We start from the raw sequence: 27,280 nt of genomic DNA on the forward strand, positions 1-27,280 counted from the left end.
TTCTGCCCCATCGTGTCCCTGCCTCTGCACTTGTCCCTGCGCATCCCTGTGTGGCCGGGCTTAGCCATCTGGGAAGATGTAGCTGTATTGGTTCAAGATGTGCTCCACTATCTGGTTCTGGAAGACCATGTGCATGGCCATGTTGCCCTCCTCGCTGGCCGGTCGCAGTAACGTGGGGCCGAACACGATGGCGACGCTCTGCACTGACATCCGGTTCTCCTCCTTGAACTCGACCACCCTGGGGGGAGAAGGATGGTGTCACAGTGCCCTCGACTCTCCCACTGCCCTTGGTCTGCCCCAAGCCTGACCCCTGACCACAAGGTGGCCTCACCTGCAGAGATGCTGGAACAGGACCCTCATGGTGTCGTGGTTGGCGGGTGGCAGGGAATACACCAGGTCGCGGACGCAGCGGCTCCGCCACGTTGGATCCTGCATCTCTGCGAGGGAAGCACAGGCAGGACGCGCTGGGGTGCTGGCTCTGTCCTGCACAGCGGGGAGCCCCTCAGCACCATGGGGACCCCCTCCTGGGTGCCGGGAGCGCTGCGAGGACCCGCTCGTGTGCTGGGGTGCCTCTGATCTGGCCCCATCCCCTGCTCTGTGCTTGGCCGGGCAGCAGGACCCCATGGCTGGCAGGGATGTCCCTTCGCTCCAGCCTTGTCCAACACGGACCTGGGGTGCTCTCGTGGAGGAAACCATCTCCATGGAACCACCCCATGGCTCCAAGCCTGCCTAGACTGGGGGAAGCAGTTTTGGGGTGAAAAGTGATGGAAACAAGCAGGGGAGCATCAGCGCTGAGGCTGGACCCGTCTCCCGGCCTTACTGATGGCAGCGATGAACTTGTCGAAGTGGGCGAAGGGGAAGAGCGGCTCCGGCAGCTCGCGGAAGAAGAGCTTGAGGGCGCCGGTGACCACGTGGATGTCCTCCCAGCGCCCGTCATCCAGGTCGAGGTGCTCGTCTGTGGGGACAGGACCCACGCCACTCGCGGGCTGTGCTGCCCACCCGTGCAGCGCAGCAGAGCTGCATGGACATCCCTCTGGGGCCCAGTTGGTTCTCCGAGGACACACGGATGGTCAGGACACTTGGGGACTGCCCCTTGGCTCTCCCACTGCTCCGTGCCCCCGCACAGGGTAGAACCAAGAGGAAGCACCAGCCAAGCTCCACGTGCGCTCCCAAATCTTCTCCAGTCTGGGGACATCTGCTCAGCAGCTCTCTGCTGCGACCCAGCTCCCTTCAACAAGACCAGGCCTGGACAAGCCAGGGATCGTGGAGATTTCCCGGGGAACAGGAAAGGATCTCCTCATCCATGTGCTTCCTGGCCTCTCCTCTCCCATTGAGCACAAGTGACATTTCCCACTCTGAGCTGGAGCTCATGCGTGAGGCCCTCAGAGACCCTCAGCTTTGTGTTTCCACCATGTTTCCACCATGGATTTTTCCAGCTGGGATTTTTCTGCCCCGGGAGGAGATGCCCTGCAAGCTGCAAAGCGCCTCCAGCATCCTCAGGGCTCCTCATATGAAGACAAGACTCCCCATACGGAGACAAGAAGAACCCATGGTTGATACTTGAGGGGGTTGAGGAGGAACCAAGCCACCCCCGGCCCTACCGTGGTCCACTTTGTAGCGCAGTTTCTGGATCGTCGCCAGGTTGCCGCTGACTCGGTACAGCCCGTCTATGTCCAGGCCTGGTGGAGGGCGGAGGGAAGATGCCGTGTTAGGTGCAGCCTGGTGCTCGGCAGGCTCTGCCCGTCCCCGAGCCCCGGCCGCGCCGCTACCTCTCCTCTCCACCGTGCGGATGCACTGCAGGACGAAGCGGGGCACCGTGCTCCGCTCCCGCTCGCACAGCGCTTGCAAGGAGCAGCCGAACACCTGATCTGCAGAACAACAGGCAGAGGAGACGGGTGAGTGCGGGCAGTGGAGCCAGCAGGACGCCAGGAAGCGGGGCCATGGGAATAGGGGCCCACCTTTGATGTAGCCCCGCTCCCGCAGCGACTGCAGCGTGGGCCGTCTCTGCAGGAACTTGCGCAGCTTGTTGCGCACTTTGCTGGAGTCGCTCTCGCTGCCGGCGCTGCCCGTTACCTGCCCAGATGCTGCGGGGATGGGGGAGAGGTCAGGAGACCCCGAAAATGAGACTGGGGAGGGGGATCAGGACTGGGAGCTGGTGTGGGAGGAGCAAGGAGGATGCTGGGGGCGTCACTGCTTCGCCTGGATGGGATGCAGCACCTCTGCCGTCCCCCCATCTGTGCTGGGGATGTGTCCTGCTCTGCTGGTGCCCCCACGTGTTCGTGTGTCCGGGCAGACCCGTGTGTCACGCTGCCAGCAGGGAGGAGATGCCCACTCACCTGAAGTCCTCTTCTCCTCAGCGAGTTTCTCCCTGGACCCAAATTCAGCCCCGTTTTCCACATCATCTTCCGGAGGGAAGTCCACGCTCTAGGAAAGGGGCAGGGTGAGATGGGAGTGCCCGTGGCGAGGACAGGAGGTCCCTGTGGAAGGGGACGGCCGCCACGCAGGTGCTGCTTCTCACCAGCCGCCTGATGCTGTCCACGATGGCCCTGTGCCACATGGCGATGATCTGCTCCGAGTCATGTTGCATGAGGAATTCGGAGCCCTCCCGCGTCTTCAGCTACGAGCGCAGCAGGCGGTGGTCAGGGCTCGGCTGCCCGCAGCCCCCGACACCTGCCCCCTGCTTCGCCCGTGGCTTCTGACGGATGCTCTCCGCATTTGCCCTATCCCTCGTCCCACCCTCAGCCTCTCTCCTGGCCCTGTCCTCAGGTGAGGCATGGACCAGGTCATGGCTGAGAACAGTGCACAACTCATTGCACCAATGACCCCAGCTTTTCTTGGGCCTCAGCCTTCCGGGGTTTTTGCTCCCCTTTGCTGCTGGGGACATAGACCAGAGGTGGGTCATGACAGGGACCAGCGTCCCGCTGGCTGCAGGGAACTCACCTCCAGGACGTTTTTCTTGCTGGATTTGTCCTTGCCGGCCCAGGCGATGGTGGACCCTCGCAGCTCCACCGTGTGCTCTGGCGTGGTCAGGGTGGCAGGGTGTCTCTGCAGTGAGCAAAGGGACAGTGGCACCGACGGAGCCAGGACACAGGGCCCGCGGCCGCATTGTGAGTCCATCCCTCCAGCAGCCGGGTCTCCTACAAGGGGCTGGGGACCGGCAAACAGACCCCCAGGCACCGTGCACGCGCATCCCGCCACGGGGATGGCGGCATCCCCTCCTCCCAGGGCTTTCCACTCTCCCTTCCCCTCGCAGCCTTCACCGCAGGCTGTTGCAAGCCCGTGTTGGCGCAAGCTTCCGCATTTGGGCCCCGCTGGCGGCTTTTGGGATAGAGGGGATGGCGGGGGAAGTGCGAACGCAACTGCGCTGGGAGCATCGTCCTGGCAAGAGCCACGGGGACCCGGTGGGGCCACCAGGCACTCACCAAGGCACCAGCGGACGAGTGCTTGGAGTCCTTGAAGAAGGTCAAGATCCCCCCTTCCAGTACGGTCCAGGATGAGCTCCAGTTTTTCCTGGGGTGGGATGCGGCGGGGATGGATGGTCAGCACAGGAGGCTCCTTGCCAAGCTGGGCCTCGGCGGAGCCGCCGTGGGGCCGCTTACCGTAAGCGCTTGCCCCTGTCGGCTGTCTTGGTGCGGTTCAGCACGCCGGCCTTCTCCAGGCTCCTACACTGCAAGTGAAAACCCGGCAGCGTTGGGATCCGTGCCGGGCCGCGCGGGGCCCCGGCTGCCAGCTCCTCACCTGCTCCTCCCTGGGCCCAGGTGAGAGGCTGCCAGGCCAGGCGCTCGTGAGACCACTGTCCTGGCTGGAGCCGCTGCTGGCCCTGTCGTGGCGGCCGGGCCCCAGCACCTGCGGAGGGAGAGCGGCGGGTGACGCCGAGAGCACCGGGGGCACTCGCTGGCCCAGTGGGCATGGGGCGCTCCCCGCCGCCGGTCGCGCCGTACCGTGTCCGTGGCATAGTGCTCGGCGCAGAACACGGCTCCCTCGGGCCCGCACCACCCGGCCGGCTCGGCGGCACGCCGCGGCAGCAGGTACGGCGGGGTGCCCGCCTCGTAGGAGCCCAGCGGCGAGTAGTCGTCGTCGGCGTAAGCATCCAGCTCGTCCGGAGACAGCTCGGGATAGTCCGTCTCCGGTGTGGGCGGCTGCGGGTGGCAGCGGGGCTGACGGCGGGGCCGCGCGCCGGGGCCCCCCGGCCCAGCCCGCAGCCCCGCGTGCCTGCGGCGGCCGCCCGCGCGCCCTGCTCACCCGCTGCTCGGACCGCGCCGTGCGGCGCCACCCCGTGGACATGTCCGGGCAGTTGCTGGCGGCGCCCGGATCGGGGGGGTCCCACGACGTCTCACCTGTTACCGAATTATAGAAAAAAGCCTGTCCGCTGGCTTCATCCACGTAGCGGCCCCCAGGCGGCGGCGGCCCCGGCGCTGTGGGTGGGCGAGGCGGCGGGAGAGGCGCCGGGACTCACTCCGTCTTCGGCCTCCTCCACGGGGCACTCCAGGTGCTAGCGCCCGTGAGCGGGTTGTAATAAAACACACGGCCGCTGCTGGCGTCCGTGTGGGCTTCCCAGGCGGCTGGGTGCCGCGGGCGCCGTGGGGCCCGGCGCGGCCCAGCCGGCGGCCGCAGCCGCTTCCTCTCGTAGCTCCACGACGTTGAGGTAGATGGGCTCAGGCGGCTGCTCGGGCGGCTGCTCGGGCGGCTGCTCGGGCTCCTTGCGCCCCTGCGGAGGGACGGCCCGTGGGTCAGCACCCTCCGGCCCGGCGGCATCGCGGGGCCCATCCAGCACCTCCCGCTTGCTCTCAGCAGCACCGCGGCCCCGTCAGCGCCGAGGCCGGCGGCGTCCTCACCACATCCCTACACAGACGCCGCTCTGTGGCGCACCTCCACGCAAAACGGGGCGGCTGGGGGCTGGGGACGCCCCTGCGCCCACCTCTGGCCTGGCGACAGTGCTTGGTGTCTCCATGCGCCTGCAGGACTCGTGTGCGGCGCTGCCCTCCTCCCGCCACATCCCTGGTGGCACCCGCGGTCTCAGCCTCTGTGACAGCACCCAGGTGGCCCCTCCACAAATTGCAAAACCTGCATCAATGTTGGCACTTGCCCCGGGGCGGAGGAGCGCCCGTCCGGCCCCGCTGCCTCGCAGGGCTCCTCCCCGCCGCAGGATGTCGGAGGCGGAAGGTGGCCCTGCCACCTTTGATTGCCTTTTACTGCCTTCCGGAGCTGCAGGGACAAAGTTTCCCTGTCCTGCCCGCGCCTGCCGTGCTGGCTGTGCTGCCCCTTTGCTGCAGTGCCCATGGACGTCACGGAGCACCAGGGAGCCAGGGCGAGAGGCCGTCCTTGTCCTGGACACATGGGACACAGCAACGGGGGGACCTTCCTCGTGGCACCTGGCCCTCGCCACAGGGACACTGCTCTGCCCCCATGCGGCTCCCCGGTGCCTCCTGCCCTTGCTCCGACTGCATCTTCAGCCGTTTCCCCTTGGAAACCGCAGGCCGAAACGCGTTCCCTTCCACGCAGCCGCCTGGGGAAGTGTTCAGGGCCCAGGGCTGCTGCTAGAGGCCCCAGGGGAACAATTTGCCCTTGGGTGTCCCCAGAGCACACAGCGGAAAGCGGAGACAGAGCCGCGACATCTCCCGCACCCAGCCCCGGAGCAGCCCCTGGGACGCCTCCGGAGCTGACCTGCTCCCTACCTTGCCCAGTGTGAGCAGCCGGGACACCCTGGCCTTGGAGCGGAGCCGCGCGCCGGCCTCCCGGTCGCCCATGGTGGCGGGCGCAGGGCCGGGACACTCCGCTGCTGCACGGCTCCTGGCGGGACGCGCCGGCGGAGGCAGAAATGAGAAGCTGCCCCGCTCCGCAGCGCTCCGCGCGCTTCCTGTTGGGGTTTTTGGGCGGAAGAGTTGCCTTGGAGACCCGGGTTGCAAGTGATGGGCTCGCCAGCGGGTTGACACCGCCCGCCGGCTCCAGCGACACCGATCCTGCCAGTGGCAGCGGATACCCAGGAGATGCTGCTCCCTCGGGGTGCGGCCGGGATGTTTGCAAAAAGAAAGGTTTTTCCTCCAGGACAGCCTGGACTGCAAGAGAGGCCGTTGTGCCAGCCGGTGCTGCGGCTCTGCTGGTGCCCCGCGGTGATGTTGCCCCCCGGGACGCGGCGTGGAGGTTTCTTGGGCAACGCTGCTACAACACAAACGCTCCACAGCCTGTGGATGGGGACCGGGGCCGCGAGAGATGAGCTCTCCGTGCCACAGCGGCACCGCAGCCTGAAACCGGGATGGCTTCGAGGCCCTGCCGGCTGGTTCGAGGTCGCTCCAATCCCAAGGAGACAGGTCAAACCCAGCCCAACGCCTGAGCAATTCCCCAGGCATCAAATCCTCCTTGAAAGAAAGTATCCAACCCTCGAGGGCCACAGAGCCTGCAAGAGCCTCTTGCAGGGCGAGCAAGTGGCCTCCAGCATTTGCCGAAGTAACAAGACGGCAAAAGCCTCCGGATGGGGCGGATAGCTCCAAACCCCCATGGGATTTGGCAGCGGCCGTGTTGCCCCTCCATGGGAACGAGGGAATTTGGGCTTCCACCTGCTTGCCCCAGAGGAGCTGGCACCAGCCCTTCTAGCCTGCTGCGGCCGAGGCGACTCACGAAACGCATCCCTGCTCCACTCCAGGGAGGATGGCACCGGGAAGTATCCGTGGGAGGCAGCAGCTGCCCGGGGACACCCACAGCTCCTCCACGAGCTTTTTCCTCCCTTGGCGACTCTCATCCCTCCCTGCTGGCTCTTTCTGCACCCCGGATGGGGCAGCAGTTCAGGGCACGGGAGAGACCGGCCTTGGTGGCATCGCGGGGTAATGAAGAGAGCACAAAGTTGCACCCCGTGGTGGGAGCAGTGACGGGGCTCCCCTTCCTCTGCCGGCACCCGAGTGTCACAGCCCGGAATCACCCGGGATTGAGCGATGTCCCCCAGTCCCCATGAGGCCCCCATGGGCCTGGGTCTGGCTTCTGCCGCTGATCCTTGCACGCCTCAACACGGCGACCAGACACGTACAGAGGTGGGTGCCAACTCGCATGCCCGGAGCAGGTGCCCACGCTTTCCAGATGGCCTCTTGCCACATTTCCTCTCTCCCTGCTTTTTTGGGGGCTGCATTCTTGCCTTTGAGGCCGCAGGCAGAAGCGAAGCTCAAAACGGGAAGAGTGACTGACCCGGGCGCCACTTCCCCACGCGGAGCTCTGCCCAGAGCAGTTAGGGTTATAAATTAGCTCCGATCCCAGGGGCACTGAGAGGGACACGGCACCTCGGGGCGAGGGGGAACACAAATGCTCCCCTGAGGGGCTGTGGGGCACCTGCAAAAGCCACCAGTGACACCCACGTCCTCCCCACGCTGGGGGTGGCCCAGGAGCCGCGGGAAACACCGGGTGCTACTTACGGCCGTGGGGCGAGCGGCGGCCGGGGGTGCCAGGGGCTCGGGGTGGCACCGCAGGGCACAGAGGACTCCGGCCGGGCGCTGTGTGCCCGCGAGGCCCCGGGGCAGGTGAGGCGCCCGCCCGCCCGCTCGAGGGGAGGAGCTGGTGCCTTTAACTCCTTTCTGCCCTCGCCGCCACCCTGCTCCGGACTGGGGACGTTGCCGGGAGCAGACGGTGACCTGGAGGGACTTGCGTGGCAGAGCCAGCACCTGGGCTTTGCCCTCCAGCATTTCCCAGTGTAAACCTCTTCCCAGGATGCAAAATGCCTCGGTTTGTGCCACAATGGATGGGATGCACAGGTGGCTCTGCCAAGAGCGCACAAGTGCATGCAGGAACCCTGAAGCCGCATTATTTTGGTGGCAGTGCTCAAGCTGAGCAAAGCCTGGGAACTCTCGGCTCTTTTCCTCTTTTTTTTAAGAAAAAGAAAGAGAATTGAAAGTGTTCGCTGGGGATGCAAACGGCCGCCGTGCAGCTGGACGGGATGCTGGGCCGGCGTGCGGCGCCAGAGGCCATTGACCCCTATGGAGGCCGCGGGTGAGTGGGGACACCGAGGCAGGGCCCGGGGCAGCCCGGTGCTCCCCGGCCGCTGCCACCGCTGCGAGCAAACCTGCAGCAGCAGCGCCCGGCCAGGCGTTCCCGACCGACCAGGTTTGCCCCCTGGGGCCGACCTGGCAGGAAGCCCCAGCGGCACCAGCCATGGTCACGGAGGGGGTGCCTGGGGTGGTGGCAGAGGGAACAAAGGGCCCCAGTGTCCTGCGTGGGCAGGATGGTGACGTTACCTACCTGAACCTCCCGGCCGGGCCCTGGTGGGTGCCTTGCCGCCTCTGTGTCCTGGCTGGTAGCGCAGAGGGCTTCGGAGCAGCCCGTGTGGGGCGTGGGCTCAAATGGGGGCTGTGGCGGCTCCTGGGGATGGGGGCTCCCGAAGGAGCTCAGTGCCGGTGGCGAGGCCCGTGCGGGCGCCGTGGCCTCGGCGCGGAGGAACCGGTACTCGTAGGCCGGCGGCTGCTCGGGCACCACGGCGGCGGTGGTGGGTGGCTGGTGTCGTGGTGCCGGTGCGGCCATGGGGGGCAGCTCCTTGACGTACTGGGCCGGGATGTAGAAGGGCCGGGTGTCCCCGCTGCGCCTGACATGCCACCAGTGGTCGTTGGTGCGTCTCAGCAGCACGTAGCGCTCGTTGGGCTTGATGGAGACCAGCGTGCCGTCCTTGGCGCGGTACTCGAAGCCGTACTCCACGAGCACGTGGACGGCCTCAGGCGGCCCCGCCGCCATGGCCGCCCGCTCCGCCTGCAAGACGCATCAACGGGCTGCTGAATCCCACCTAGGGCAGCAACCCCAAGCCCACCATGTCCCATGGGGCGAGGGACGACTCGGAGGCCCCCCCATATGGCGGCTTCCTCTCTCGGCAGCCCTGGAGCGGCGGCGCCGGCGCGGGGGGAGCTGGTGGGATCGAGGACACTCTCGCCGGGCCCTGCTGGCCACGCCGGGAAGTGGTGGCAGAGCGGAGCTGCCGGCAGCTCCGGTTCCCGGGGAGGCGGATGTCGGGATGGAGCAGGGCTGGTGGCGGGGGGGTCCCGGCAGCCTCCCGAGTCCAGCATGGTCCCCACCCTGCGGCACTGCGACTCGGCAAGGGCAGGAAGGGACCGAGGCGCTGCTGTCCCCTGGGCCACCAGCCATCGCCTCAGCACAGAGGGCCGGGATGGCTACCCCCAACCTCAGCAGCGCCCGCCCCACCTGAAACGTCCCCGGTGGAGCCCCCTCGCCGGCACCGCCGTGTCACCCCGGCCCCTGGGGAGCTGCGGCTGGTGTCGCTGTCCCCACTCCATCCCCATGGCGCCTACCTGGAGACCCTGGTGCGGCGGGTGCCGGCGAGGCCGGCCCGGGCGCGTGGCCTCGCAGCAGCCGCCGGCGCCTGCCCGGGCCTGCGCGCGGGGCTGGCGGTGCCCGTCCCGACTTGCCTGCCGGGCTGCTGCCGCCGAGGAAGCCGAAGCCGCCGGTTTCCTGCCGAGCGCTCCGCGCCCCCCCGGCTCGGCTTCCGCGCTGCCAGGCGAGGTGCCGGCGAAGGGCCGAGCGTCACGGCGGCCGTGGGGCCTCGGCGGGTGCTGGCGGCAGCCGTGGGACGCCCGGCATCGCCGCCCACGGCGCCTGCGACTGAAGGGCTTGGCCGGGCCCGGCCTATTTCCTCTCCGGGAGGCTGCTGGCAGCTCCAGGAAGGAACCAGAGCGAGGGAAAGGGGCTGCTTCGCCGGAGGAAGTCGCTTCCCGCCTCCGGCAGCGCCTCAGGGTGGGGGACGCGAAGGGAAGCGCTGGCAGCGGGATGGGCGATGGGGAGCGTCATGTTCGCCTGGGACACATCCTGCGCCAACGTCCCCCTCCATCCCGGGGCTTTCTCTTTGGGGCCACAGCGGGAGGAAACGCATCCTCACAGAGGCTACTGCTGCTGGAAGGGCCTGGCCTGGAGGCAGCACCCAGATTCCGAGGCACCAGCCACCAGACTTGGCCTTGGTGCCCTCGGGCAGAAGCCATGGAGCTCCCAGCTGCTTCCTGCACTGCCAGGGCCAGGTGACACCAACCCTGTCCTCCAGCAGCACTGACCCCATGGAGGCTGTCCCAGGCATGGAGGTGTCCCCCATACGGAGGCTGGGGAGGCTCATCCCTCTGTCCTTTCTGCCGAGACTTGAGGCTTGGCCTCGGCTCTAAGTCAGCAGCACCTGCTGCAGAGAAGCAAACGCAGGGGACAGCTGTGCTCGCTGTTAAATAAACTTTAATCATTTTTGTAACCAGGGTGAAAGGAAAATAAAATTTGTTTATGGCCTCACAAGTGGCCAAGAGTTAAAATCAGCAGCCAGGCGGGGGCAGAGCAGCTGGGTTCTTCCCTCTCTTCATGAATCTCACAGGGTCCCGGCGGATTCTCCAAGTGAAAGAGCCGGTGGGTGGCAGATGAGACTCTCCAGGCCCCGCTGCGGCCTCCCTGGCGCAGGGGTCACCTCGGCGCAGGGGCCCGGAGGTCGCGGTTCAAAGCAGTGTCCACGTTGCTAAAGGCACAAGTTCCACCGTGGTGCCCCTTTCCCAACCCCGTGCTGCTGGATCCATATATGGTCGCTGCTGGCTTCCCCCAAGCGAATTTTGTGCAAAATCCCATGTAAAAAAATACTTTTTTTTCTCCCCTCCAGTACCGAATAGCCTAAAAAACTAGAGCTTTAATCAACATAAGTTATCCGACACCCTTGATTTGATACCTGGCGTATTTACACCTCAGAACGTGCTGCGTTTCCACTGTGAGGCCAAGCGCCTTTGAGAGGAGGCCCCAGAGAAGGGAGGTTGTCACCAGGCAGGAGGGGGACCAGCCTGGAGCAGCACCGGGTTTCTGTGAGTGAGGGGAACGTCGCTTTGCGAGGTGCTGGCCTTCCCCCTCCTGTTGGGACTTTTCTGGCCCTCCTTGCTCAGCCCCAGGAGCGGGGACGTCCCTCTCGGTGCAGCAGGGGCACCCGCAGCTCCAGCATCGCCCGGCGGCGAGCGCTCCTGTCCTCCCAGCCTTGCGGAATGGCCCCGTGGGAGGCGGCTTGGGCGACAGGAATCTGCTACACCCCGCGCCACGCCAGCCCCGCCATCCTCGCGCTCTTCCAGCTTGCAGAAAGGCAAAACGTGGCGCCCGGGTTGCTATAGCCCTGGATCCCCACTGCCGTCTGCCGCCAGTTTTCGCTGGTACCGTTGCCGGCGCTCGCAGCGCGGGCAGGACTTCGCACTGGCCTGGCAGTCCCGGTGGAAGACGGTTTTGCACTGGCTGCACCTGCAAGAAATGAGGCAAAACCCAACCCTGTTGGCAACGGCCGGGCAAAGACCAAGCCAGACCCAGGGACACTTCCTTGTCTCTGCGTCCTCCCAGTCTCCCTCGAGGAAAGTGCCTGGCTGGCACCTAGGTTGGGCACTGCACAAACCAGCCGCGGCTTCGCGGGAAAGGAACAGCACCAAGTCCCGCGGCGGCTGGAGCTGCAGCCAGCGCCGCAGCTGGGGCCGCCCTGCGGTGCTGCTGAGCGCGGGCCGGGCCAGCAGCGAGCCGGGCACCTCGTCCCGCGCGGAGCCTTCCCGGCAGCCTGGGCTGAGCGGACGCCTCTCGGGTGGTCACTAACCCCATGTGGGTGCTGAGAGTGACCCCGGCGGGGACGGGCTGCGCCAGGTGCACCCGGCGGCCTCTGCGTCGCTTGGGGCCACTGGCCAGCTCAGGACGTTATTTGGGGACAGGGGAGATGCAGGAATCAGCCGCATTAGCCCTGAAGCTGGGCAGAGGAAGCACCGGGTGCCGGGGAGAGCTTGGCCTATGTGTGCCGATGCAGGAGGCCACGCGAGTGCGGCGCCTTCCCATGTGAGTCAGGGCCACGCTGCCACAGGGACGGCAACAGCCGCAAGCGACACCCTGTGAGACACCCGGCTCCGCGCGGGGCGCACCGGGGTTATGGGAGTAAACAGAGGCCGCGGCAGCGCGGCGGGCGCTGCGCCCACAGCCTCTCCGGCCCGCCTACCTCACCCTGCAGGAAGCAGCGAAATGCTGCCGGGCCGCATGCCTGAGGCTCGGCTAGTGTGTGAAATGCCTCGGAATGCAAGCAGCTTGTGCCCCATGTAACCACCGTCTTATTAATGTCATCCAGGGGGTGCCAAATTTGACGTAAAAAACATGAGACTTCAACTCTGTTTTGGGAAGAGACAGCAGGCCTGTGCAGGCGCTCGGGGAGAGGGGAAACGCGGAGGGAGCGCAGGAAGGCAGATCAAGGCAAGCAGGCGAGAGGTGACCTAAACCTACTGCCAAGCCTGAAAGATCCTGGGTTAAATCCAGCTCCTGCCAGGCAGGTACAAAGCTGCTGTTTCGCAGCATATGGGAGCTGCTACAAGTAAAGATATGGATGGCCAGGGAGGAGCTGCCCGGCACTGTTCACCTTCCCAGCAGAGTGTTTTGGATGCAACTGCAGCCCCTCAGATGACAAGGGTTTTGCTTTCAGTGAAATTAAGGTTTCGCTCTGTGCTGCTGCCAAAAGGAAGCGACTGCAGCCTCCAGCTGCGGTGCAAACACTCTCAGGAAGCGGCCGCCGCTGATGTGAAAATGAAAACGTCACTCGCCCGGCCGGGTTATTGTTAGGAGCCGTTTCAGACGCCTCCTCCGGCAGGTTTCAGCGTGACCCCAGCAGCTGCCTGTCCCTCTCGCCGCAGCGGGGCAGGAAGCCGGGCGAGGGTGCTCTGCGAGCTGCTTTCCTGCTCTGAAACCCGGCGCAGCCTCCGAGCGAGAGGAAGAGGTCGGCAGCAGAGCCCCAGCGCGAGACCCGCGCCCTGCGGCCAGCAGAGCTCGGCCTCGCACGCCTGCCTGCAGCCAGCGGCTCTTGCCAGGGCTTGGCGGCTCCCCTGGGGCTGGTGTCTTCTCTAGCAGGAGCAACGTTGCCCCTGCCACAAGCAGAGCTAGTGACCAATCCTGCTCAGCCGCCCAGGAGATCTTTGCAAGCACAAAGTGCACAAGGCCCCCCGTGACCCTGGTCCTGCAGACACTTTCTGCAGCCTCTGGATCCCACCGCTTGGTTTTAGGAACTGCCAGCTCAAAGAAAACCATGCAGAGCAGTCCAGTGTCTGAGGCAGGAAAAGGTTTGTAATCGATTCTGAATGGGCCATCACTGAATAACCTGAAGGCCATGAATCTCTCCTCACTACAGCATTTGTCTTGGACCAAGCAGGAAGGATTTGATACCTGTTTCTTTAGAAAACACAAAACCGTGTCTGTAGGAATAAACACAACCTGTTCTGACATGTACAGCCTGGTTCAAAACCTGCTCAGCTGCTGAACCTCATGCCACCCAGCAGCAGTGAGCCCCACAGGTAGAAAAAGTCACATGAAAACACGTTATTCCCCTTGGGATTCACACAGGCCCCTGCCCAGCCCCTGTAGCCTCTCTCGTCTCCAGCAGGGAATGGTCCCACTCTCCAAGCCCGTGCTCATCCGTACTCCTGGCAGCCCCGCTCTGCCCCGGGACCCAGCACCCGCGAGCCCTTGGCAGGTTGGCAGCAAGGTGTTGTGTCAGTGGAAACAACACAGACGCTGCCATTGCTCTGCAAAGCCTCTCTGCCCTCCTCCCTTCCACCATGCACTTGGTCACAGCTCAGTTTCGCTAGACTTGCCCTTCCTCTTACCCAAAATGTGCCTTTTTTTTGGGTTCAGATAAACTTTGAGTCACTGAAGGCACCTGATTATTGTGTAAGCGTGGTCAGGCCTTGGCCTCAAAGCTCTCAGAAAAGAGGAAATGTCAACGGGCACACAACCATTTCTATTAATAGTGGCCAGCAAGGACTGGTCATCCTGTGGGCACCTGCAGATGCCGACCTAGAAAGCAGAGTGCCCGCTCCGAGCGCCTGGGAGGGACCAAGGGGACAATCTCGATGCCTGTGAAAAGCCAAGCACAGGCCAGACACGAGGCCACTACCTAAGAAATAAGTGTGAGAGATCTCGCAACAGTGAGACCTCATGGAAACGTCACTCACCTGATGGTCGTGTCAAACTCAAAGGGAAAAATGATGTCGCTCCGGTTACAGATCTGGCAGATAAAGCCTCTCTGGGTGCACAGGTCGCAGTTGTAGACGTGATGGGAAGCAAACTGGATCAAAGACTGAAGGAACGTCTCAAAGACCCCCTCAGCTATCTGCAGAGCAGGGACATACACATGTCAGCACACGGAACCTTCTCTGTCCAGTTCTGCACTCGGCTGCTCCTCACATGGAAACGTCTGTGTTTCACGCTGCCACGTGCAGGTGAAAGACACGGTCTAACGCAATCCAACCCCCCTGTGGCTACTTTGGGGCCTAGTGTCTCACCTGGACACCAGAGAGACTGATCAAACCCTGCAGCAATGCAAAGCTCTCACCTGCCTTAAATCACTGACGCTGTATTTGTGAGGACACTCCAAGAGGTAGTTCCTGTGATCAAGCCTTCAAACAAGCACAGAAGAGAACGTATTAGATGACTTCTACTACATCCTCAACAGCCTCAGAGTAAGGAGGAGCCCAGGCAATGCGGCCTCTGCGGAAAGTTACTGCAAGCCTGATTTTACATTGCGCAACAGATCCCAAATCCTGCCATTGAAAACGTGTGAGAGCATTTCAAAGGGGAAAGAAAGCACATCTATTTTCCCAGGTGTTTCCTGTCCAGTGAGAGGCCTCCTTGGTTCAGGAAGGTGTTTCCTTAGTCACATCTCAATGTGCCCAGCCAGCAAACAGATGGGTAACTCCTTATGGCAGATGACACAGAGCTCAAAAACAACCCACATCCCGACAGCACCGTTCCCTGATCAAGGGATAAGCAATGGGGAAGAGTCCCACGGACCAGGGACACGACCCCTGGTTGTCCCCCGGGGGCTCCGACTTCCTCAAACGCACCGCAGCAACCACGACAGTCATGAAAAGTAGGAGAAGAGATTCCGTGACAGAGCTGGACCTCACCGCTTGCTCAGCTCCTTCAGGGCCCCGCTGCGACACATGATGAGATAATCTCCGAGCAGCTTCAGCTGCTCCCGGCTCCGACAGATGCGGCTCATCCTCTCCACGTGCTCGTAGAGGCTCTCGTTCACCAGCTTCAGGTTGATGAGCGGCTGGTTACGGATCTGGGTCAGGAACTTGAGAGCCTGCCGGCAAACCTGCAGCGGAGAGAGAGGCCACCCGTGCGCTGCAGCCAGGGGGGCTTCGGAGGGGAGCAGAGGGGAGGAGGAAACCTCTGCTCAGAGTGAAGCCACCAGAGGGACCTGCGGGAGGTCCAGGCTACAACCCCGACCCTTGAACACGGGCTGAGTTCACCCCTCAGCTTTCCCAGACACTCTTCCCACAGCAGAATCCGCTTCTTGGGATGCCTCTTCCCATCCCCACCGCCCTCCGCAGGGCTGGGCCATCCTTGCAGTGCTCCGGCCACCAGCAGGACCCTCTGCAGACTCACCCCTCGCTTCATCAGGTCCCAGTTGTGGATGAGGCGCGAGGGAATCACCGTCTCGTCATCCCGGTGGCAGCTGTCACAGTAGTAGAGGCCGGAGAACGCGCAGAGTTTGGGCTTCACAAAGGAGAAGCCGATCTGCCTGGAGCAGCCTTGAGGGAGCAGAGGGGAGACGGTGAGAGGGGCCGGTGCTGCCCCCAACCCCAGTGCCAGTGCTGCCACGATGCGGGGGGGACACCAAAGCCTTGGCGGGGAGGGAACAGGGTGAGAAAACTTTTGAAAGGCTTGAAGATCAGCTAAAGCAAGAGCCCATGCTTGGCAAACCGCCTCGCTTTTGCTCGCACTGGGCTGTAGGAGAAGAAAGGAGGCAATATTGCAGATAGGGGAACAAAGTTTGCAGTCAAAGGTGGCGTTTACCAGGCAAAATCAGACAGGTCCAACCCACAGTCCCTGCCCACAGAACATCTACTGCTATAGGTGCCTCCGGTCTCAGCTTCCCAGCCCCTTCCCCACCTGTGAGGGGCCGTGACACAGGCCATGACCATCCTACAGGAGCCACCTCGCATGTTCTCTGGGGACAGGGGAGTCTCGTCCCAAATCCACTACGTATTTCTTCATCAAACAGTTCAGTTTAGATTTCCTTCCCAAAAGTAAACTGTGGAAACACCACAGTGGTCTGGCGGAGAACCTAAACCCTTCCTATGGCTCCATTATCTCTGCCAGTAACTTTGTTCATTCTATTTTGCCTTCACTCGGCCCTTGTCTCTCACATTACCCCTGCACGGTGCCAAAAACACCCCCAGGATCCTCACATGCAAGTGAGGAGCACGGGGCGAATGAAGCAGAAGCCGCCTCCATCCTAGAGTGATGCGCAGCCCAAGGAGCCTGCCTCAAGCCTCAGAAGCGAGTGCTTCTAATTTGGAGTCATGAAGACGTGGAAACTCTTTTGTGCTATTTTTAATGGTTTCACTTCTCTAAAATAACTGACAGAATAAGTGAATCTCTGATTTCCGATGGCTGCAGCCTCAGGCTGCGTCTGCCCCGCAGAGCTGGGGTTACCAAACATTCTGCATTTCAGTCATTCCCATTTTGGGTAGCTGAAATGTGGGGTTTAGCAAAACCTCTAGAGCTCAGGTGCTGCTATTTATATGGTTGTTACAGATGTTGCTTTTTTGTTTGCAAAGCCCCTATTTCTTCTAGTTTGTCACACCTCGACACAAAGGAAACCGCCGCTGTGCCAAGCGGCAGTGCCACGCATAGGTGTGAGACTGGCAGAGGCCTGGGGCTCCACTGCAACTCCCCAGCTGGCCTCGAGGGGAAATAAAACCCTGCAGCTGGCCTGGTGCAAAGGGCAGACAGGAACCAAGAGGAACCTTCACCAAGCAGCCGGGAGGTGCGATCTGTCTCTGCGGCTTGCTGCTTCCATCTATTGGTAGGCGGAAAATGCAGGACGGCCTGCAGGGAGCTGAAGGTGAAGGAAGGGAGCAAAACCAAAGCCAAGTTGATGGAAAATATAAGAAAGAGAAATTTGTAAGAGCTGCTGGAAAACGTGGAGGGTGCAAGAAGCATACTGGGAGCAGGAGAGAAACCTGAAGTGCAGCTACCTTAAAAAGGTAACAAATTATACCGCCCATGGAGGTTAGTGAGTGTTATCCTATTAAGTCAATGCTATTATACCCTATTAATTACCCCAATGTTCCAATTAGTGGAAGGGAACTTTTCTCCAAACCAGCTTGTCACACCCATATCTCAGTGCTGCTCTTCCCTCCTGGCCTGCCCTTCACTGCACTCACCCCACGGATCGCGGCCATGAAACATCCAGCAAAAGAGTCACGGACCTCTCGGCCACGTGAAGCCACCTAAGGTTGCCTTAAAGCCAAGGCCTCCGACTGTCCATACCAGGAACCTCTTAAAGAGGACTCCAGCAGCAGCCCCGTTCAACCCTGGAAGCTGTTGTGGGGCGGAGGATTCACCCCTGCAGTGCACGGGCTGTTCCCAGCATCTCCTGAACACCGAAGTAACCTCGTTAACCTTAATGAACAAAACATTAACCTCCAAGGCTGAGCTGGGCTTCGTCCATCTGCACAAGGCAACACATACCTGCACAGATGAAGCTCTGAGCGTCCAGGCCCTTCTCCACGGGGATGGCCACCAGGTATTGTAACAAGAAGCCGTTTTCCTTCACGATGTTTTTCAGGACCATCTGAGAGTTCCCATCCAAGCTGCCCCCCAGGGTCAGCGCCTCCTCCGCGCTCTCCAGGTAGGACATGAGCACAGTCCGGACCAGCTTCCTCCACGATGCGGCCTCGTCTGCGCTCTGTGCTTGCAGCTTCAGGACGGCTTTGGATGTTATGACCTTGAAAAATGCAGGTCCCCCAAGGCTCGTGTCTGGAAGGATGTCCTGGATCGTCTCTATACCGTAACTGTTACTTAAAATTTTGTCCTTGTTCCTCACTTTAAAGCACTTTAAAGTTTCTAACGACAGGGAAAAAATAAAAGGGACCCATGTTTTATCCACATCCACATAAAGAACAGATTCTTTTATCGCATCCAATTCTGGTTCATGGGTTGCGGTCCAGTCAAGGCTGTTTCCAGGCACATCGGAGTGGAGGGGAGAGGCCGAGTGGCTGCCTCCAGCCTGCCCTTCGCCGCTGGCCTCTGGATACTCTAGCGTTTCCCACTCCTCCTCCTCCAGCTGAGGCCGGCACTTGTGTAGCGCTTCCCGGATCCTGTCTAACCAGTCCTCAGCCTCGTCCCGAGAAGGAGCTCGTAGGCACAGCTTTTTCCCCAAGAAAACCAGCTCGAAGCGGCCATCGGAGTGTGTCAGGGCTAGCGCTTCACACCGCAGCAGGGAGTAGCTCTCCACACAGATCCGGTCCTCGTGCTCCAGGAAGAGCCGGAACTCCAGCGGCGACAGCTCACAGGAGAACTCCTTCCAGATGCCCATGGCACCTCTCCGCTCCAGGCTGCCCAGTTTCAGGAGCCCTCGGAAAGGATTGGAAAGACCTTTGGGAAGAGCAGAGGTCTCAGTATAACCAAAGAGGAAAATGGAGAAGAGAGAGAAGAGCCAGCAAGCAGCTCATGCACCCCTGTGCCAGCCAGAGGCATCCCAGCTGCTGAGTCCCAACTGTGAGAAGGGGACGGAAGGCATGAAGGAAATCTGCTCCATAAGGTAGACAGAGCCATCGGGAAGAGGGACCCTGGGCACCTGCCCTCCCCTTAAAACGTTTTCCACCAAAGCTAATGTAGGCTCAGGAACGCCAGGAGTCCAAAACAACCGGTTGCTGCTGCCTTCTGGAGGCCTCAGCTGATGCCATCAGCTCAGCAACGGGAAACGGCTGCTTCACAAACAGGCACTAACCCGAAGCAGCCACCCTGGCGCTGGGTGCTGCGCAGGGAAGACGCCCCGTTACCTCAGGAGGGCCCCGGGGTAGCAGGGGGCCACGTACCCGTCTGCCGGCGGTGCACGACGCTGAAGCCCTTCTGCTCCCCGGCCAGCGCCAGCCTGGGCTTCCCGCCCTCCAGGGACGGCCTCTCCAGATCCAGGGCGCTGATGAGCCCCGTGCTGGGAGCCGCTTCTTCCCCATCCAGTGCAAAACCGTGGACGTCGGCTGGGCCCTGTCCCGGAGACGGCCTGTAGATATCCTCCTCCGAGATCCAGCTCTTCCTTTTCTGCTGAGAAGAAACCCAGCATCAAGCTCAGCACCTTCCACCTCAGACACACACAGTTGCAGTGACCCCTTCCTGGGAACAACCCCACATCAAAGCACGTGGATTTGGGCTGCTCGGGCTAAGAGGCCGCACACGGTCAGAGGGTAAATCCCATTTCAGAGAGCTGATCGCGGCTGCGTACAGCCGAGCACAGCGTGTCCTCATGCCCTGATGCAGCAGCTGCCTCGTGCTGGGCGGTCTTCATCACCACTTCACCCATCCTCCCCACGCTGAGCACAGACACTGATGTCTCCCTTAAAGAAATCTTGGAAGGGACGGTGTTTGCAGCTGGCAAAGTCTGCCAAGCTCTCATGGAGCCCTACAGAACTCCAAGGAAAAGATCTGCCCAACGTCTTGCCAAGCAAAGTCAACGCCTCGTTCCCCTCTCCAGGAAAATCACTTTCTGACCATGTTAAAATACAGTCAAGGGCAATTTAGAGTGTCCCTTAGCTGCCACTGTAGGGCCAAATGCACTCATGGGATATACTGCAAAGAACTGGTGTGACTTTAAGTGCAAAAATATATATTAATTGGTTCCTTCGCACTAAAATCATAGAACGGCTCAGAAAAAGGAGCACATTCCTCGCAATGTCTTTGCTCCCCAAGAAACAGCAGGAGCAAAATCCAACCGTGTTCAGGGCTGCTGCAAAACGGAGCAGCCGCTCTGGGCACGGAGCGGCCCTTCCAGGGCTGCGTCCCACCAGCAGCAACTGCTCCACTTCCCTCTGCTGCTTCCAAGGAGCCCTTTATGGTGATGCCAAACTAAACCCCAGTGGCACCGTCACCACCACCCCTCCGGCGACAAGTGGGATTCCCAAAGCATAGGGAGCCTCTGTTTACTCTCGGATCGGGAATGCAAGTCGCTCCATGAGTCATGCAAAGGCAGGAGGGAATTTCCTGTTGACACCGTATGTTATACATAGATTAGTCAAACTGGTCCAACTCCAGGAGGAAGCGGTGGAAACAGGATAACTGGGGGAGAGCCAAAAGAAGTAAGGAGCAAACAGAGAAGCTCCTGAGGGGGTACCAAGGACGCGCTACACTCGCTAGGGTGCAAAGACGAGTCGGTCACAAGGCAGAGTTGGACAGAGGACAGGACTGTTCAAAGAGATTCCCTGAAAGCAAATGCAAGTGGATCCCCCCCTTTGCAGGCAATGATGGGTGGAATTCGGTGCAGTCTGAGCTCACCTAAGCCCCTGTGAATGCTATCCTGCTTTGGGACCCCATGTGTCTCGAGGATCTTTCTTTCTGAGAACTGCTTTGTTTTTCCTGTCCAGTCAATGTTTTCACCTCCTCTCATCTGGGTCATTAACTGAGCGAAGTCCTTTGGCGCTGACTAGTGTCAATCTCCTCTGCTTGGCGCTGTTTTGTCAGCTCACGCAGAGCCTAAAGTCAGATTTGTGCAAGAGCTCACCACCCATCAGCTACCATTAACAACGCAGAAGAGCTGCCAGTGCAGCTGCTCGTGATGAGGACCAGGCAAGGAATGAGCTGTCCCAGGGGGTTGCAAAAGTTTTGGAATTTCTCTTGCCAGGGAATCTTTTCTTACATCTGATTTCTGCCAGGCTGGCTGCACGGACACAACTTCCAGCATCCAAGAAGGTGTGCATGGAGCACAGAACACTTCTCATCACTATTTTGCAGTGAATTTAACACTTAATGCGTAGTTTGCACCAAAATGCGTAACAGGACACTCCAGGCAACACAAGATGAGGTGGGGGAGAGCCCAGCATCTACTCAGAATCGGCCACCAGTTTTAGCTTCCTTTTTCACCGTGTCTCCTGGGCAGCAAGCACAGAGCCAAGGACACCGGGGTGTCACCTACCGGGCAGGCTGACGCCGGGCAAAGGAGGAAATCTGCTGCGGGGCTGCGGGCGGCCGGGCCCGGCTCGCTGCTGCCGGCGCCATCCTGGTGCTGTGCGCGGGCGCCGCCGAGCCGCCGGGCCGGAGCCGCATCCCGCAGCTCGGGCCGGGCCGCGGTGCTGGCGGCGGCGCAGGGAGGAGCGGGCCCCTCGCTGGCGGTGGCGGCGCGCGGGGCGGCCGCGGGCGCTTCAGGATGGGCCGAGCTGCTGACGCCGGGCAGTGCCGCATGGGGCCCGTCGGGTGGCGGCAATGGGGGACCCGGCACAAGCCGCCCCTCTGCGGGCTCCAGGCTCTGTTGGGCTTTGCTGAATTCCGACAAGACCCTGTGGAGAGAAACAGCGATGGGACTGAGGCAGTGCCCCCCGGCGCAACGCAGGGCCTGGCCACAGCCGCTTGTCCTCTCTGAAACACCCCCTGAGGCTCTAGCAGGAAAAGATCCCTCAATTTATGGATTTCCTCACCACACACACGGGCTTTAACTTGCTTCTGAGCCACTACTGCCAAGCGAGAGACGGCTCGGGATCCCCCGCAGCGGCGAGCAAGCCCTCCACACGTATCCAGCGCGGAGCACGTGCCAAATCCCAGATGTATTTGTCACCGTAACGTGCAATTATTAGTGGAGTCTGGCCAGACAAAACGCTGTTCCCATGCCCCCGCTTTGCTATCAGCTAGGTCAAATTAAAGCAGCCCAGACTAAGATTCAAAACAAAGTCTTTCCATCAGCAAATCTAATCAAATCAAGGAAGGTTCCCTCTGGGATTATCGTAAGATAAAGAGTCCTAAAAGTAGGGAACAATGTTGTTATCAATGAGGAAGAACAGACTGTAGCTCTGGTCTAAACCATGGGGGAAGAGCTGGACAAGTAATCACCTTGCCCAAAACTGCAGTTTCAAATGCTCTAAAACTCCTAATGAACTTGAGGTGAAGCTGATGACTGTTTTGGTTAATAAAAAAAAACTTTACAGAAAAAGCAATGTTTTGCTTGAAAGTCTCAATTTAACCTTTCCATTCAAGATGCAGGGTTTGTTTTAAAATTTGCCTCTACTTTTTTAAAGTGTCCAGAAAGAAAAGGTTTTTAAAGTCCTTTGATATCCTGGTCAGCTGGAAACAACACGTTTTTCCTTTTGTGGGAATTTCAGGGTGCTCACCATTGTAAATCAATGCAAAACAAAGCTTTTTGGTAGCAAACTGAAAAAAAAAAAAGCATTTGCTCCTTTCTGGCCTTCTATTGCCCTATAGCATCTCCAAAGCCAAGCACTGCTAAACATGGCCTTTCCCAGCAAATAAACCAAGTCCTCGCTTTGCTCCTGGCTTTTCAGCCCTCACTCAAACCAAAATTGGGAAGGGTCCGTTTGCCAGACGGCGCCCCAAGGGCAGACTCATTCAGAGGCAGGTTAGCCAGTACCTCCTTGATATTTTAAGGTGATGGGCAAAACACTGACTTTCTGATTGCTTTGGGCTTATATAACCCGCTGGAAATCTTTGCCCTCACAGGCCGAGTGTTTTGCAGAAATCAATCACAGGGATGACAAACTAACAACCTCCTTCCCTTGAATTATCTGAACAAGCTGCAAATTATGTCTCTTTTCTAGGACAAAACCCATTTTTTTTTCCCTCCCGGAAAGCCCCATAACAGCCTCAAGCAGACACCAGCAAGCTGCTACATTCCTAAAACCAGGGAGGAGCATTTTTGTGATGCATCTCCCCTGGCAGAGAGCACAGGCAGGCACGTCCGCGCCTTGCAGACACTCTTGTGCCTTGGCACCAGCAGGACATTTCTTCTTTTTTACCTTTCAGACTCTTTCCGGGAGGCAAAAGCGCTCACAAACAGGGAGAAATGTTTCCTGCTTACAGAAGGAGAATACAGGAGGAGCCCAGGAGAGGGTTACAAACCACCGTAAGGAGCAGGTTTGGGACAAGACTCACTCTTGCAGCGATCTGTCCAAGTCCTCGGCAGTGGCCGTGCCCAGGTCGGAGTCGCCCGAGAGCGGCTCCTCGCTCCTCTCAGGGCTCCTGGGGCAGGGAGGCTGCAGGAGGCCGTCGGAGCCGAGGCTGGAGGAGAGCTGGGAAGAGCTCGTCGTGTTGAGGCTCAGCGAGGACGATGTGAGCTTGAGTTTGTTGCTGCTCTTGCCCATGGGGAGGGTGGAGGGCTGGATTTCGATCTCATCGGAGCCCGAAGACTGTGAGATAGAACCCAGCGATGCCTTTCTGCGGGGTTCGGATGCCGAGGATGGCAGGGGCTCCAGCAGCTCCGAAACGGGACATAGTCCGGAGAGGGACAGTGGGGTGATAGTCCACTCGTTCAAAACTGCTGATTTGTAAGACAGCTCAAAGGTCAGGGATGACAAGCCCTGCAAGTAGCTGAGGAGAAACTCGCACTCTTCGGCATCTAGGAGCAAAGCGGTGGCCTGGTAATACTCAGGCAGCCGGGATCGCTCCCGGAGCAGCAGCTGCAGGTAACACTCCACGAGGCCGTCGTTCAGCGCCAGCCTCAGCCAGGCCCGGCAGCGACCAACGTCTGTGTTGATGAAAATTAACTGTTCCAGCTCTGAAACAATATTGCTGGGGAATGGAAAAAGAAGAGGAGAGAAGGTGAGCAGCCATTTCCACAACATCATGGTGTACCCAAGGGCCACCTCCTCCAGGAGAGCACAGGTTACACAACCCACTGGCTCAACCTGAGTGTCGAGACAGCCAGAAAACAGGGCACGGTGCAAGGAGAAGCACCCAAAATGCTGCCCGCCTGGCACTCCTGGCTCCCCTGGTGCTGCTGCCCACTGCGGTCCTGCAGGCTACGCACGTCGCTTAGGAATGAGGAACTGTCCAGACAGCTTTGCTTTAGAGTTGGGTCAAAACAGGCTTTGAGAAAGCTCTCCTCTGTGGAAAATGTGGTTTCCCATGGAGAAAAACTGAGCTCCTGGATGTTCCCCACCTCAGTATTTTGGCTGTGACCCCAGCCATCCTCAGGAGTGTCTCTACACCCAGCTGCTCTCGGGCTGGAGATGCCGCTGGGCACTGCTTGCCCCAGCCCAAGGAAGGGAATGCGGGAGCAATTCCCGACGTGTCTGCACTGCGACAGCCAGGATGCTCATTCGGAGCAAAACATCTCCACCCTAGGCTTCAAATTTTCAATCGATTGAAACACAGTGAAAATTGTCAGGGAGCCAAAAAAACAATCAGAAGATGTGGGTCAGGTTAAGCTCCTTGACTAGTCTGAACACACTGATTTCAAGTACTTTTCCCAAAAATCTAATACATGTCTGCTAACCCCTCTGGCCTCAGCTCATGTCTCAGTAGTCAAGGCTGCACTTTTTATAAAAATCAGAGCAAAAGTTGTGAAAATTTTAAAATTTGCCTCAAAATGAAGACAGCTTTCAAAGAGCACAAAAACATCCCCCAAAGCATGTCAGTTATTTTCATTCACTTTTCCATAATTCAGGAACTGCTGGTGGAGTCAGATTTGGACGAGGCTTTCAAACTGAGTGTTGGCTGGGATTTGGTGTGGAAAAACTGTGCAGGGAGTGGTTCCAAAAACCCAGCAAATCACAACAGTTACACACGAGAACCCACCAAGTTCAGAGATAAGGTCAGTGTTGCTTTTCCGGTTTCATGTGTAGAGAAATGAAAACTCATTCCCAGCAGATAAATGTCAGAACAGAGCCCAGACCCTGCACCTTGTGACCCCGTAACCCGCCGCTGCTCTAGACCAGCGCGGTCACTCTGGGTACCACGAGGGAGATGATGTCCCAGGAAATGATCAGGCACCCAAAAATAAATAAGAAAGGAGCCGTGCGCAGGCACTACGTGGTTTCATGGATGGACCCTGGCCCTCCATTCCTTGTGTGCACTGAGACACGGAGCTGGTACAGCAGGTGTCCGATCTCCTGCTCTGCACTGCTGCTCGGGACTGCAGGGGCTTTGCCCTCCTCCGTACGTCTCCCACTGTCTTCCCTGCCCACCAAGACACCCAGCAGGGTCATGTGGTCCCACCAGATTGTGGTTGGGAGAGGCAATGACAGATCTCTGGGTGCGGCTGTTCTCCTGTTTGTCATCCCCTTAATTTTGCAGTTTCCTGCACCCCTCAGTGCCTGAGTGCACAGACACCTTTCGCAGGGACCGTCACTCACCGGTGCGTGATGCTCTTCAGCAGCCCCCAGAACACGGGCTGGGGAAGGGGCTCCCGGCCTCCTGCCTTCTTCCCTTTCCCCCCGGCCTCTGCCTTTATGTGCTTGGCCTTCAGCCCGTGCACGAAGACGGCCTCCAGGGCACTGCAGAGGGTGTTCGCGTTCCCATCGTCGCTGGTCACGACGGCATCCGAGGTCACATACTGCTTCTGCAGCGCCTTGATGGAGCTCACCAGCTGCTTCTTGATCAGCTGCAAGAGGAGAGCGTCACAACGAGGAGGATTGGGGGCGCCCGCAGCCGCCTTGGCCCCCGCCTCGACCGCGTGCCCCGCGGGCAACGAAAGGAACCAGCCACGCTGCGGCCTCCCGCTTGTGGCATCACAGTTCCCTTGGCTTCTCTTAATGAGTAATTTATGGAAATATCGCTTCCTCTGGCACGTGTTTCAGGGCCCACCGCATCTACAGGCTGTCTTTTGAGCGTGCAGCACTTCCTCTACATGCAGCAAATTGCTCACAAGGGTGGGGAGAAAAGGAGAGCAGAAAGCAGTTCTTTCCAGGCCTTGCTTAGGGGAAACAAATGGGTTACACCAGGGCGTGTGACCAACGAGGAACACTAACGAGGTCCCCCTTCGTAAAGGCCGGGACACAACTCGAGTTCACAGGAGCGGAGCAACAAGCGCCAGCGCCAGCAGGACACAGCCGGACCGAGGACGCCTGGACAGCCTGTCCACACCGAGTAACTGGCGGGGACGGGCCCCCCAAAACACCCCCGCAGATGTCTGTGCTCCCCACTAGCAGCTCTGCTCCGGGAGCACGTGCAGGCTTTGAAGCTGTAACGTGGGAATATCACACGCCAAGGGCTTCGCTTCCCTCCCTCTTGCACCAAGGTCAAAAAGAAGTCAATCTGGCAAACTTAACTCCTTTACGCTGGCAGAGAAGGTTTCTTACTGCTGCTCAGCCCAGATGTCTCAATCAACGTTATTTAAAAGGAAAGCTGAGCTCCCAGCAGACCTTTGGCAAACACTGCAAACTCAGCAGGGGCCGCAACAACCACATCAGCATCCATCACGCGGCAGTGAGACTTTGCTGAAAGGCACCGCTCGTTCTGAGCAACGGAGGGGCCGGGGCAGGCTTTAATTCAGGCTGGTTTTTCAGGTGGGGCGTTGAGGGATGACATCAGAGGGAAACCAGACCCCATCCCTCTTGCTTAGGGTCCGTGTTAGGACAGTGCCTGCGTACTCACATCCCCTGCGTGCACCATACAGATGCTCTTCATGCTCAAAAATACTTTCTAAAACGCTTCCTCCTCTCCTTTCTGGGCTGCGGACAGCCCATACTTGATTTCCAGCCCGAATTCTTTTTCGGCAAGGGAAATGCACCTAAGCAAGATTTACAGCAGCTCAACCACAGGGCAGCAGGCGGGGAGGCCGGGTTTTATTCCCACCTGGACTGCGGACACCCTCTGCAGCAGGGGCTGCCTCGCGGCTGCCCTGCAGATCCACTCGTGCGAGCAGTGGCCAACGGGATTGAAGAGTGCGAACGGTTTCGTCCGTGGCGCCGGGAAACCTGCCGCGGGACGAGCTGCAGCCGCAGCCTCCGCGTGGCGCCGGGAGCTCCTTTGGGAGACACGTGGAGGCTCCCGGCGCTGGGCAGGGAACACAAGCGCCCTTCAGCAGCCGGGCTCCCTTGCCAGCTGCAACGTCGGCACCTTCCTTGGATCTGGCCACATGGGCACAGCCCCACGGAGGGGCTGATTTAACGCCTGGCCACCCACTGTTGGGTTATTGACTTTCGAGCAACCGCGCTTGCTACAGAAGGGATCCAGGGATGCTCTCTGCCAGGAAGCACTATCCCCTCTCTGTCCATAGGAACTATCCCAACACGAGCTTGCAGCACAGACGTGTCCTACAACCTCCGGCATCCGCTCCCTGCCGGCAGCTGGAGCCAGACTGTGGACAACCCACGCTCTAGAGGGGCTGCTGGGTTTCACTCACCCGGATGACTTCCTTGGGGTCCTCTGTGTGGCTGGGATGCATCTCAGCTCCGGCGGCTCCGCACTCCCGGCACTGCGTTCACATGTCACCTTGGGCACAGGGAGAAGGAGGTTTGAGCTCTCAGCATCCTTTGGGCTTACGTGTAACTCCCTGTCCTGCGAAGGGCGCCCAGAGCCACACAGATCCCCTCCCTAAGCGGTTTGGAAG

General features: G+C 60.1%; 2 protein-coding genes across 2 annotated transcripts; both read right to left on the reverse strand.

Annotated features, from left to right (window-relative positions):
- Positions 1-8,703, reverse strand: LOC104580381 (rho GTPase-activating protein 27). The gene is given in 18 exon segments (XM_088537212.1): positions 1-238; positions 332-437; positions 821-955; positions 1,602-1,679; positions 1,770-1,868; positions 1,959-2,084; positions 2,337-2,424; positions 2,519-2,617; positions 2,941-3,045; positions 3,423-3,510; positions 3,600-3,667; positions 3,739-3,846; positions 3,942-4,139; positions 4,243-4,392; positions 4,394-4,485; positions 4,488-4,564; positions 4,566-4,708; positions 8,218-8,703. Coding segments are annotated over 18 exon segments (2,424 nt in total). The 3' UTR covers positions 1-60.
- A 2,387-nt stretch (positions 8,704-11,090) lies between these two features.
- On the reverse strand, positions 11,091-27,199 carry PLEKHM1 (pleckstrin homology and RUN domain containing M1). Its single transcript, XM_088537213.1, has 11 exons — positions 27,074-27,199; positions 25,083-25,330; positions 22,882-23,517; positions 20,918-21,278; positions 18,831-19,053; positions 17,482-18,387; positions 15,388-15,533; positions 14,901-15,094; positions 14,327-14,390; positions 13,947-14,104; positions 11,091-11,220 (listed from the first exon to the last, which is right to left on the reverse strand). The coding sequence occupies exons 1-11, from the start codon at positions 27,113-27,115 to the stop codon at positions 11,091-11,093; spliced, it is 3,108 nt and encodes a 1,035-aa protein (XP_088393339.1). The 5' UTR covers positions 27,116-27,199.
- Between the last annotated feature and the right edge of the window lie 81 nt (positions 27,200-27,280).

This window comes from Tinamus guttatus, unplaced genomic scaffold (genome assembly GCF_059628265.1).
Source record: "Tinamus guttatus ecotype Peru unplaced genomic scaffold, ASM5962826v1 Tinamus_guttatus_pri_ptg000732l, whole genome shotgun sequence".
NCBI classification, from domain to species: Eukaryota; Metazoa; Chordata; class Aves; order Tinamiformes; family Tinamidae; genus Tinamus; species Tinamus guttatus.

What these genes read in the sequence shown, in the direction of transcription:
- PLEKHM1 (XM_088537213.1), bottom strand. Translation starts at nt 27,115, where the DNA reads ATGCATCCCAGCCACACAGAGGACCCCAAGGAAGTCATCCGG. An exon ending in ACCCCAAGGAAGTCATCCGG is followed by an intron (nt 25,331 to 27,073) that starts GTGAGTGAAACC and finishes CTCCTCTTGCAG; the next exon opens with CTGATCAAGAAGCAGCTGGT. An exon ending in GAGTTTGACACGACCATCAG is followed by an intron (nt 11,221 to 13,946) that starts GTGAGTGACGTT and finishes CATTTCTTGCAG; the next exon opens with GTGCAGCCAGTGCAAAACCG.